Here is a 13,115-nt window from a genome sequence, read left to right as displayed (position 1 = left end):
ATGTTTGAGTAAACTATGAATTGCAGTGAGAGAAACTTTTTTAACTGAATTTTCTGAAACGCAGTGGATCCAGATACTGACCCAGCCCACCCCCCACCCCCTACCCCCTACCCCCTGGTCCTGAGACAGTTTGGTGTGAGTTGGGTAAACAGCCCTGCACAGCGGGACGGTGAGAAATCTCATGCGGCGGCTTGTTTGGGAAAACAGCTAGGAGAAAAGTCAGACACCATCTGTGAGAAAGAAAACAAGGAGCAGGCAGCAGGAGCTCTACTAAACTAATTAACAGAAAATTAGATTGAGATTTGGACAAGTCTGGACAAGACCCTGTAGCCTATAGGTCCTATAGGCCTTATGAATCTTATTTAGGCCAAATATCACAGTATAGCCTACATTAAATGTGAATAGGCTAAAGAAAGAAAAAAAATATATATATATAAAATATAACTCTATCCTAATGTCATATGAGATCAAATAAAACTTGTAAATGTAAAAAGTATATTTCTATAGACAAATAAATCCCAATAGAATATTATAGGATAATTAGCCTATATATTATGTAGAGGAAAATAAACTAGGATATGGTCAGTATTAACTACTAGCTTAACAGCCTCAATATTAATTTATTATAGCAATATTATAGCATTTTATTGCATTTATCTGCTATAATATAAGATAAGGTCCACCCACAATAAACACTAATATGATAGGCTATTATAAGAATGTCTGAGTAGGAGTAGCCTATGTATAATGTCTAAGTATGTATAAGAATGCCTATTCACAAGTTTCCTGGTGAGACCGTGGTCGCTTCCATAACACCCTCCCTCCCTGTTTCCAGCTGCCGGTTGCCTGTTTCCGCCCAGGACCGTTCATAGCAAAAGAGACTGAAAATAATCATAATAAGCATAATTGTACAACGGAGTGACAATATCTTCAATCTTGAAAGAGAGAGACCGCTAGGGCTCCTTTCAATGACCAAATAATAAGAGTTCCGGTTTGGACGTTTAGCCTTCAAAACAAAAGCCGGCCGCTATGCAACCACATACTATTTTTAGCTATTTCGGCTAAAATGCCCATACAGTACAAGTGAATTGACATTCACCTAGTTTTTGTAAAATATTGCCGCTATGCAACCACACAACATTACTATTTTTAGCCATTTCGGATAAAATAAGCCAAACGTTCCCACTCTTTGACAGTGGAGCGCACATCCTTACTAGGGAAAAAAATGTAAACAGGAAGTCGAAAACCGGCAACCGCTGAGAATCATGGGAAATGTAAGTCCAGGAATATAGTGAATAGAAAGGAAAAAAAACATCGAGCAATATCATATAAACTCGAGTTCACAGCTGTGGTATATTTAGTGTATAGGCTACCATAGCTAGAGCCGCATCCCCGAAACAGTCTGCCTCTGAGAAAACAAATGGTGGCTAGCTAGCCTGCTAGCCTCGTAACCATCCCGTGCCAGCCAAACCGTGTCACAATAATGCCTTGCGGTATTTTTTATTACATTTTTGTATGCCTTACGGTAGTGTTTACTGTCATCTCCTGCTACTGACGTCATCTGTATATGTGCATGTATGTGACAGCTGAGCTAGCTAGCCACAAGCTAGCTAACGGTAAGCGATACTGTTTTCCCCAGGATGGCGAAGGCATGGGCGGGTCATGCCTTCGCCATCCCGGGAAAAAATGTGTTAACGACCTACAGAAATGGAAACATTTAAGGTTAACTTCGACTTCCGGGGTGGTTTATCTATGGACGAGTGGATTGAGCAGTGCCTACCGGACACGTTATCTCCAGAAAAAAAGCCACCTAGCCTCGGACGTAACGTTAGCACAAGCATTATCATTAATATACCACACATAAAAAGGCTAATTTATACTCCATTTTCATATGAAAATAAATGTGTCCATTTCAAACGGTGTAATCGTCACTGCCCACATACTTTCATGCGTATTCACGTTGGTATCATGTTAAGCAATACATCCACCAGTGGGCAGTAAAGAGTCAAATGTGTGAGTGTGTGTGTGGTTCTGCGCTTTCATATCCATAAGCTTTCAGAGGATGGACAGAAATACGCACGAAATGAACGCAGAGTACGGACAGAAGGCTCTGTCCCTCCATCTCCCTCTTTAATGTTGAGTATAATTGCGCCTTAATGGCTCATTTATACATTTTCATACTTAAATAGATGCGTCCGTTTCAAACGGTGTAATCGCCACTGCTCACATAGGCTACTTCCATGCGTCTTTCACGTTGGTATCATGTTAAGCAATGCATTCACCAGTGGGCAGTAGAGAGTCAAATGTATGAGTGTGTGTGTGGCTCTGCTGCGTTTCATGCGTATCCGTAAGCTTTCAGATGACGGACAGAAAACGCACGAAATGAACACAGAGTATGGACAGAAGGCTCTGTCCGTCTCCGTCTTTAACGTAGAGTATAGTAGTATTGGGCCTTAAGGGTGTTATCGCCCCCCGCCTATGGCATCGGGCACGACCCTTAGGGGTGGTATAATAAGTATACAATCAATCTACAATATACAATCTGTCTGACCCTCTCCAATCTGGTTTCAAACCCGCTCACTCAACCCGAGACTGCTCTCCTTGCTGTCACTGAGGCACTTCACTCCGCCATGGCTTCATCCCTCACCTCTGTTCTCATACTCCTGGAGCTATCTGCTGCTTTCGACACTGTTAACTACCAAATCCTTCTTTCCACCCTTTCTGACTTGGGTGTCACTGGCTCTGCACTCTCCTGGTTCTCCTCCTATCTTTCCGACCGCTCCTACCGGGTTTCTTGGAGAGGTTCCCTTTCTATTCCTTGCCCCCTTTCCACTGGTGTCCCTCAGGGTTCTGTTCTGGTCCTTTCCTGTTCCTCCTCTACATGGGTTCACTTGGTCACGTCATCTCATCTCTGGTTTTTCCTATCACTCCTATGCCGACGACACAGCTTTACCTTTCCTCCCCCCCTCTGACACTTCAATCGGATCACGGATCTCTGCCTGCCTGAAAGATGTTGGTGTCTGGATGGCTGATCACCATCACCACCTCAAGCTTAACCCTAAAAAAACCGAGATCATCTTCCTCCCTGGCAAAGAATCCCCCCTGACTGACCTCTCCATATCCATTGATAACCACACCGTAACTCCGTCTCAAACAGCTAAGAACCTGGGAGTGATCCTCGACCACCAACTCACCTTCTCTGCCTACATTGCCGCAACAGCACGCTCCTGCAGGTTCTCCTTCTTCAACATTCACAAGATCCAGCTTATTCAGAACGCAGCAGCCCGTCTGGTCTACAATCTACCTAGATTTTCCCATGTCACCCCCCTTTTCCGAGAGCTTCACTGGCTTCCCATCCTGGCACGCATCAAATTCAAAACTCTGGCACTGGCCTTCAGGGCCGTTCACCAAACAGCCCCCTCGTACTTACAGTCTATGGTCACTTTCCAAACCTCTCACCGCCCGCTCCGCCCCTCCACTAGTGCAGGACGTCTCGCCCCTCCCCTGCTACGTGGGCTCAGAAGCCGCTCTCGGTCGAGACTCTTCTTGTACCTGGCCCCAAAATGGTGGAATGAACTTCCCCTGACATCAGGACTGCCGAATCACTACCCATTTTCCGCAGAAAACTAAAAACCCATCTTTTCAGACTTCACATAGACCCTTCCTGAATTTCCCTCCCTCCTATCTGCCTGCTTTTCATGTGATTTTAATTTAATTCTTTATGCTTCTGAAATGTATGCTATTTTAATTGTTCGCACTTTTAAACTCTTTTATATTGGGTTCTCCTATTTTTACTATTGTTTTTCTATTTGTCTATTCATCTATTTTATTTGTGTGCTGTATATGATCATGTTGTAAGTCGCTTTGGATAAAGGCGTCTGCTAAATACCAAGTAAAGTAAAGTAAAGTACAGCATATACCATGGCTTGTCGTGAGCTATTGCTTAAATAGGATATATGAGAGGCTATAGGCCATACAAGGGATCAGCCGAGCAGCATTTTGGTAAACAAACTGCGTCACTGGGTGGCAACGGCAATGGAACCCTATGGAGCCTGAGTTTGAGCGTCTGACTCTAGCCGGCTGACCGTGTTTACAATTTAAAAACTGCAACAGTTCACACAACTTTAACACGACATGCATAATATAGGCTACCTCAAACTCTTGAGCTAATTCTGCCCTCACTCAGAATGTCAAAATATAAGCAGGTGATGTATACTTTAGTTTGAGATATTAAGGTCTGTTTGGCACAACTCATAGTACTAGTTAACTGCCGCGGGGTTACGCAGTTTTGGGTGGCAGTGACATCATGCTGATTCATCCTATATAGACTACTAACACAATAAGTCCTATATATATATATATATATAGGCTATATATATATATACTCTATTATATATATATATATATATATATATATATATATATATATATATATATATATATATATCCTATATATATATATATATATATATATATATATATATATATATATATATATATATATATATATATATTATCTATATATAGATAATATGATATAGGCCACACATCATCCACTCGACCTTCCCCCAACCACAGTGAATGGTTGATCAATCATCTGGCAGAGTAGGGGTCCTACGACCCCGACACACACGCGCGCGCGCGCACGTGCGCCCCCCTCCCGAGCTGCAGGGCTTTATAAGCCGCTGGTATCTCCTCGGCCGTCCACTCTCTCTTTTTCGCCCAGGATCAGTGCAGCTCTCCCGGCCACAGCCAGCTTCGAGCTGCTGCAGTGCTCAGACATACAGCCCTCTCTCTCTCTCTCTCTCTCTCTCTCTCTCTCTCACACACACACACACACACACACACACACACACACACACACACACACACACACACACACACACACACACACACACACATACATACACACACACACACACACACACACACACGATCTGTATTTTGGGAGAATCTTCAGGAAGATGAGCTCCGCCTGTCTGGTCGTCAAGCCGCCGTGCTTCGGCTCTGCTCCGTGGCCCTGCCCGCTGACAGTGAGCAGCCGCCCGGGGACAAACAGCAGGTAGGTCCCGGTGCATTTTAGCCAGCCCGCTCAGTAACGTTAGCCCAAATGTTCATTATGATGTCAGCCAACGCATTTATAGACTGCTTAAACCCGTTTGTGCTGGTAGGCTATAGCTTGTATGCTAATAGATTGAAGCGTATTGGCCGTCAGATAATGTTCAAGAAACCGTTTCTGTTTAATATAAGATAGGCTACTATTTATCTAGCCGCGACACGCAACCCCAAAGGACTTTCCTGTAGAGTTCAGTTGCGTGTCGCGGACTCGCGGCTACTATTTAGCCTACGTTTACACATTTAGTTATTGAGCAAAGTGATTGCTAGGCGACATAGGGAGAGGTGAAGAATGGTGATTTTCGGTTAATGTTCAACTTGGCCAATCAACTGAGGATGGGTAGTAGACCAGTGGTGTAGTCTAGTATATTGTAGTGGCTAGTGGGTATGCTGCAAGTTCAGGCTTGGTTTATGTTTGGGGGGGCTTCATTCATGGAGGTCCTCAGCAAATTGATGAACGGTTGTTGTTGTTATTTCATTTTTTGATCATAGTTTCTCTGTTATCTCTTTGCCTACAATACAGACATCTAGACAAAATCACATCTAGAAATATTCAATATTCTCCGATTTGTGTCGAATCTTATCAAATGGGGGTCCGGCCCTGATGTGGAGTCCTTGATATAGCCTACAGTATAATTAATTAATTAATTGATTTACTTACTTATTTATTTATTGACACTTTGTTCTAGTGGTTTTCTCACTTGAGAGTATAGGTCTCCACCAATAGAGTAATTTTCCAGGGCTCTCCAGAGGCCCTTGAGGGGTCCCCAGCAAAATGATTAGTTTAATTTACTATTGTTACATGTATTACAAGTCCAGACAGTGAGTGAATGATGTGAATGTGTGTTTCAAATACAGTATATAACTCAATGTTATCTCACAATCTACTGTTAAAAAACTGTGCCCATAGTCTGTACCAAATAATTTACAACAGCAAAAACCTGGGGGTCCGTGGCTTAATTTAGGCAGTCTTGACATAAAAAAAACACTGATTGAATAGGGCAGGCAGGCAGGCAGCCAGGCAGCCAGGTAGGCAGGTAGGCAGGCAGGCAGGTAGGAGGACTAGCCACCTTATTTTTGAATGCCCCGCTGTAAAATGATTATGGGTGCAAGAAGGTCCGGTCTAGAATAGAGCCCGACCGATATATCGGTCCACCGATATTATCGGCCGATAGCCGATATATCGGTATCGGCCGATATGTTGGCCGATATGCCGATATTTTTTTATTTTGTATTTTTTAAGTCATAGACAGCATGTTGTGTATATTTGATCTTTTTTCTTAATTTAAGTTATATTTTATATTTGTTCTATTTGTGTTTTTCTATGTCTAGTTATTTATAATTATTAAATCCCCAGTTCAGTTTACTGTTTCATTGCATTGGTGTCATTTTGGACAATAAAGTTTATTGATAAGCTGTAGAATATCCTGCCTACATGACATATCTCAAGTCATATCTTTGTCAAGTGTTTGATATTTGAGGGATCACTGCAAAAACATTGTGTAATATAATGTGTATATTTAATATAAGAATATCGGCCGATATATCGATATCGGAATTTTTTTACTCCCTAATATCGGTATCGGCATCGCCCTAAAAAATTCAGTATCGGTCGGCCTCTAGTCTAGAACATGAACATGAACATTGTTGCAGCTGGTTGTTAACGTTACTTGTCGGCAGAGGGTCTGCGGCGCTCGTACTCGGCACATTTCCTCGTCAAACTCAGATTCGGGGAAAAAAGTTGCTTGTCACAAAGAAATAACACTCGTTTGACGACTTATTTAAGGGAATGTAATAATGTTATCTATCACATCCGCTAACCTGTTGCTCTTTGAACAACTCTGGATATTTATCGGCCAAGCTGGTCGTGATTTGCTGCCTTCACCTGCAGCTTTGAAACATCGTTTACAGACGGGCTATGTTGTGTCCGTGTCATATTTCACGTAAGGCATCATGGCAGCGAGAAATAAGGTGGACAGGCTATGGATTCACTTAAGCAAAACACGGTTTATCAATGACAAGAGGATCATACTTAATCCCAACTAGTAGGCTACTAGCCTACCCCATGAGCATTCCCTATGTGAATTTTCTACTTGATCAATTTTTACAGTATCAATTTGACTGTGAATTATGACTTTGAGTGGACCTATTTTATTGTGTTCAAATGAACTGTGTGTGATGTTTAATGAACTGCGTGTGATGGGCTATGCATGCGCTGGTTGCTGTATCTAACCAGTCTTCTCTTGCCTTGTCCCCTGCAGCCACAGCACACTGTGGAGACCCTGGCTGGCCACCAGCAGGGACCAGCCGGCCCCAAGCAGGGACCAGACGGCCCCAAGCTCCAGGACCAAGCTGTCCTGTGTAAGTTACCTTCACTCATCCAAGATCTGGCACTCACTTAAAGGAGAAGTTCACCCAAAAATGTTATCTACTCACCCCCCATGCCGATGGAAGGAAGGGTGAAGTTGTTTTAGTCCACAAATCATTCCTGGAGTTTTTCCTGAAAAAAAAAGCCCTGAGATGCCAAGTTGACTTGAAAAGACGTCATAAACCTTTTTAGCCTCTTCAGGCTACAGTAACTCCCCCTTTTGTTCTTTGAGCACGTATACAGTGAAGATTTCAGCTAAACACAGGGTGTAAAAATTACGCCTTTTCGAGTCAACTTGGCATCTCAGGGCTTTGGGAGACTTGGATTACCCCAGGGGGGCAGTACAGTTTTTACACTTTTGAAAGTTGGACCCCACCCACTTTAATTATTTAGGAGAATTCTGCAAAATTGTTTTCCTGTGAAACTCCACAAATGTTTTGTGGAGTAAAAAAAACATCACCCGACCTTCAGTCGGCATTCGGGTGAGTAGATAATGACTGCATTTTCATTTTTGGTGAACTTACCCTTTAAAGTGTGATAATAATCACAAGTGTGATTTGTGGGAGGGGAGGGAATGTGTGTGTGTTTGTTTTTTCAAACGATCATTGACTTGGCCTGCGTGCTTTCCTGTGGACAGGAGGCGGGCGACGAAAGCCCCTGTCATCCCGGTCAGTCATGTGGAAGCCATTAACAGCCGCAGGGCAGCGAGGGTGAGGGGGTGAGGGGGGGGGGGGGGGGGTGAGGGGAGTGAGGTGGGGGTGGGAGGTGTTAGCGTCAAGCAGTTTCACCCGGCCCGTCACACCAGCCTTTCAGCACCTCCCTACCTGCCAAATGGACACTTCGGTCAGTCAGTCTGGACTGTGAGGGGAAATATTCAATTCAGTACAGCTTATCCCACATGGGGCCATTTAAAGGATGCAATTAGTGTAGTGTAAAAGGACAAAACCTCATAATTTGTCTTATTATATGTGACCAAATGATTGTGCAGTAATTATCTGGGTGCAGCTCTGAGATACTGAGCGTTAAAGCATTGGTATCCCAGCTTGCAAAACTGTTGTGTACTTTTAAAAACAAATAACAGTAATAAAGTAGCACCACCAAGACACTTAACACTCAGGGAAATTGTTAAAAAAAAGACATGCATTTAGCTTTGAGGCTTTTAGCTGGTGCAAATAGCATATACCTAATTAAACATACAATTAAACATTAGACATACATAATGGTAGCATCTACAGTGCGGTACAGTACAGCTACTACACTATTTGTGTATGTTAAGGACTCTCGTGGCCTGCGGGAAGAAACTGTCCCTCAAGCGATAGATAGATAGATAGATAGATAGATAGACAGACAGACAGACAGACAGACAGACAGACAGACAGACAGATAGATAGATAGATACCGAATGTTTTACTCCCTAATGTCAGTATCCCCCCCAAAAATCCAGTATCGGTCAGGGTCTAATTCTAACACTGACACACACACACACCACACACCCCACACACACACACACACACACTCACACACACACACACACACACACACACACACACACACACACACACACACACACACACACACACACACACACACTCAAGCCATTAGTTGCTGCAGATGAAAAAGGACAGGACACAGAGTGAGTGAGAGCGAGAGAGGCGCCACTCCCCTCCCGATAGCTAAGCGGTTTCCTGCCGGTCGGGAGAGAGATGCCAAAATGGACACCTCCGGGGGCCGAGGGGAAATTCCCACAGTCCCTGAGGGAGCGCACACCTCGTTACGGCACCGCTGCCTTCACACCTCGCGCGAGGTGCCGGGCGCCGCCTGTGATGTGTTACCGCTTCACCGGCCATCTGACTGCCATTTCAGAGTTTAACAATGGCGTTTTAAAGGTGTTTCAGAGGTGTTTAAATGAGAAAATATTCAAAACGACGTGGTAATTGTTGGCTGTAGGAGAGCACGGTGCGTACTGGATGCCATTGGCGCTGCTGGTTCTGCGTGACTGGTGCCGTCAGCGAGGGAGGAAGAGCGACGGGACGTTTGGCACGCTCGCGGTTAGATTTTTCTGGGTGATGGACTTTTATTCAGGGTTCCCATGGGTCCTTGAAATCCTAAAATAGTTTGTGAATTTGAGAGAAAAAATCAATGCCCTCAAAGTTTTTGAAAATAGACATAAATAGACATGGGTCATTGAAAGTGCTAGAATTTTAACTCGTAGAAATTGAAGTTCTTTAGATTTTTTGTTAAACTTACGTTAGTAAAATTGCTATGTTCTGCTGTCTGCAGGTGACTCCCGCCATCTCCCTGTTTCACACACGGTTTCACCCAAACTCTTTTAATAGTTGTCTGTGAGCTTCTGTAAAGCTGCTAGTTCCCATTATAAAAATGATCCATGTTGTAACAGTAATTAACCTTGATCCGTGTTTCAAACTATGCGTGTTGAGTCCTTGAATTTGAGGGAATTGGCCCTGGAAAGTCCTTGAAAAGGAAAATTGATTGTAAGATGGTGTGGGAACCCTGCATCTGGATAAAAGCTCCCACCAAACAGCAGCACTCACCCCCCCTCTCTCCCCTGTCTCCACAGCCTTACTCCAGACCCACTGTCCCAGGCCGCCTCTCATCTGACGGCAAGCCTCAGAGCTTCCAGCACCCTGTCAGGTATGTAGGCTACACCGTGCTACTTTGGAGAAAAGTCTTCCATCAGTCAGGGCTGGGCGATAAGTCAATATCCTCATTTATCGTCTTTCAGTGGAATCGATACGGCGATGATACGGTGATTTGGGGATATTGTGATAGGACAGCGTTCCCACACTCCTGGAAAACCTGGAAAAGTCAGGGAATTATAAAATTGTATTTCCCAGACCAAATTATGAAAAATGATAAAAGGAAGAAGAGTTTTGGAAAAAGTAGTGAAATTTTAGTTTAGTGAAGTTAATGATTTTTATTTTCTTGAATACTATCAAATGTTACAAGACGCTGTGGCTGGTTCCGAAACAGTCGAGGAATATTTTAACCACAATAGATTTTAAAGTGAATTTCTTTTAAGAAATCACCATTCAGTTCAATGGGATGCACATTAATTATATTAGCATGTTTTTGCACACGTGAGCAATATTGTGATAGGCTATATATAGACTATATATAATTTAAAAAAATCTTTGCAATATTGATTTCAACTATATCACCCAGCTCTATTTTCAGCACAAAGATGCGTGATATATCGGCAATCATATCAGGATCGGATGATGTTATTCATTTTTGTATATATCTTATTGGTCCGATGAGTAAAATAACAGCAATGTTAATATGGGTTATCGGTATCGGCCAAGACTTTCATATTGAGAGGAAACACTGTGGACTATGATCTATGATTTATGATTTTAAGAAAGACATGACTTTTTCAAATTCACAGTGTTTACATGTGTTTTTCAGTATACAAAATTGTATTATCATAGAAACGTGTTTTTATACAGATCATATCGATATCTGTAAATCGTCCAAAATGTTCATATGGGTGCATCCCTAAACATGCACCACTAACTGTTCTTGAAAAGTCATAAAAGTATGAGATTTGACATTCAGAGATCAGAGTTTTAACAGTGTCCTTTTCTCTCCGCACACAGGCTGTTCTGGCCCAAGTCCAAGTCGTTTGACTACCTGTACAGCGACGGAGAGGCCCTGCTGAGGAACTTCCCCATCCAGGCTACCATCAGCTTCTACGACGAGTCCGACAGCGAGGACTCGGACTCCGAGGACGACTGGGACTCGGAGGGCGACTCGGAGCAGTGCCTCAAGGCCCGCTCTCACTTCACCTCCCTCAACTGAGCACAACACACATGGCTCGAGACACTGTGGTCTAACGGCTGCTCCACGTTTATTGGCCTTTGAAGAGTGTTTTATACCCACTTTATTGCTTTCAAACGACGTGTTAAATGGGTGCACGAGACATTTGACAGATAAGACTCAATTCAGCAATGTGCTAGAATGCAAAGCAGGCAAACAAACAACAAAAGTCACGGAAGTCGCTGGAAAGACGGAGACAATTCCACGTTATTTTTGTGTTACGAAGTTGGCGTGATTGGCTTTCCAAGATTGTCTGCCCTCATACCTCCGTGAGGGCACGTTTCCTCGGAAGTCTGCCATGACTTCACCGCCCGGGCCAAGCTCCTTAACCCACTTGGAGAAGGACATGTCGCGCTGGAGCCTTCCAGTTCAACTGAGGAACTGTAATTTGTAGAAACCTAACAGGAAACTAGAATTTGAAGTTGAATTTAATTCAAATTTGACGTTTGTTTTTCTTCCCAAATATCTGAGATAGTGTTGTATTATGATGAATACAAAAAAGTCAGAAAATGTAAATATAACTTTTCAGGTGGTATTTGATGCAGAACATGTAATCATAATCCATACTTTATGAATGAATGTATTTGATTTGATTCATAATGTTTGATTGGTAATGTTTAGTGAGTCGAGACAAACCCTCTTAGAAGTGGAATTTAATTGAATTCTATTCTGTTTACTGTCATTCACATTCAATTCACATTCAGTTCAAGAATGGATCTTTTTCTTTTTCTTGCCAGGCAGGTTCAATAACCAAAATGGAAGAGATGAAATGCATGGAATAATTTATGTCATGCCATTTTCATCTCTGTAAGTATCGGTCCAGTGTGACTCCCATACAGACACTGTTTGGTACATGTTATCCCATATTGGGATGCTTATTGATGTTTACACTCAATCTCAGGGTCATGATCTTTGCCAATGTATATAAAATGTAATCTACTTAAATTTCTAACTTATTGTACATACACATATTTATGTTGAGCTATTTTTTTCTTTTCATTTCATTCATTTTGTACTGTCTAAACACTGTCCAAACTGAACCAGAAAATACAAAAACAAATTTTTCTTTTGGAATGGAGCGTGTTTGTTGTTTTTTGGACTTTTAGCCATATTTAGAGGAATATTTAATTTTAAATTAACATTCAAAGCCATGTGTAAGATGTCACAATAAACACTTTTATTAAAACAAAATAAAGTGCAAAGACTGGGTAAAACAGGCAGCTGCATAATGCATGTAAATTAAAACTTAAATAGCCCATAAATATTAATTAATATGTGATGTCATTATTCAGTCTTAAGCACCAATATTTGATCCTTTTCTCACTGGGTGGGTTAATTTAAGCATAAGTATTTAAGCATATATCAGTAAGTGGCCCGGGATTCTCAAAGCCTGTGTTAAGGGTCACACAAGAACAAAAATGCACTCTTGAAGCTAAATCAATCCAAAACCAAACAAGTTAATTATTTACATTTTTACTTCAAACTTCCTCAATGAAGAACAGTCATTTCTTACACATGAGATTACTTTGAGCCTTTTAGTCATAAAGATTATCTTCCAGACTGAAATGTTATAACGGAAGTGGAGTATTGGCCAGAATGAGATGAACATTTGGACACTTATTCAGCGGGTATTTTGCATGTTGCGTTCAGGTGCACTGTAATTTTTTTCTTTATCGAAAATTCCATCTCTTGCCACCAGGGGGTGCTGCAGCACCCACCGCACCCAGCTTCCCTCGCCCTTGCTTGATGGTCTTTCTGATAACGTGATGAGAAAGTGACGTGGGGGGAGCTGAAG

At 42.4% G+C, this 13,115-nt stretch overlaps 1 protein-coding gene across 1 annotated transcript; it reads left to right on the top strand.

Moving 5' to 3' along the window:
* Positions 1-4,964: 4,964 nt before the first annotated feature.
* On the top strand, positions 4,965-11,302 carry ripply1 (ripply transcriptional repressor 1; the record flags this gene model as incomplete). Its single annotated transcript, XM_083648136.1, has 4 exons — positions 4,965-5,062; positions 7,377-7,476; positions 10,062-10,135; positions 11,101-11,302. 4 exons carry the CDS (start codon positions 4,965-4,967, stop codon positions 11,300-11,302), a joined length of 474 nt encoding a protein of 157 aa, XP_083504262.1.
* Between the last annotated feature and the right edge of the window lie 1,813 nt (positions 11,303-13,115).

This window comes from Poromitra crassiceps (assembly GCF_964638095.1).
Source record: "Poromitra crassiceps genome assembly, chromosome: 1".
NCBI classification, from domain to species: Eukaryota; Metazoa; Chordata; class Actinopteri; order Beryciformes; family Melamphaidae; genus Poromitra; species Poromitra crassiceps.
Note: the sequence above shows the minus strand (reverse complement) of the source record. Positions and strands in the feature narration are given on the sequence as shown.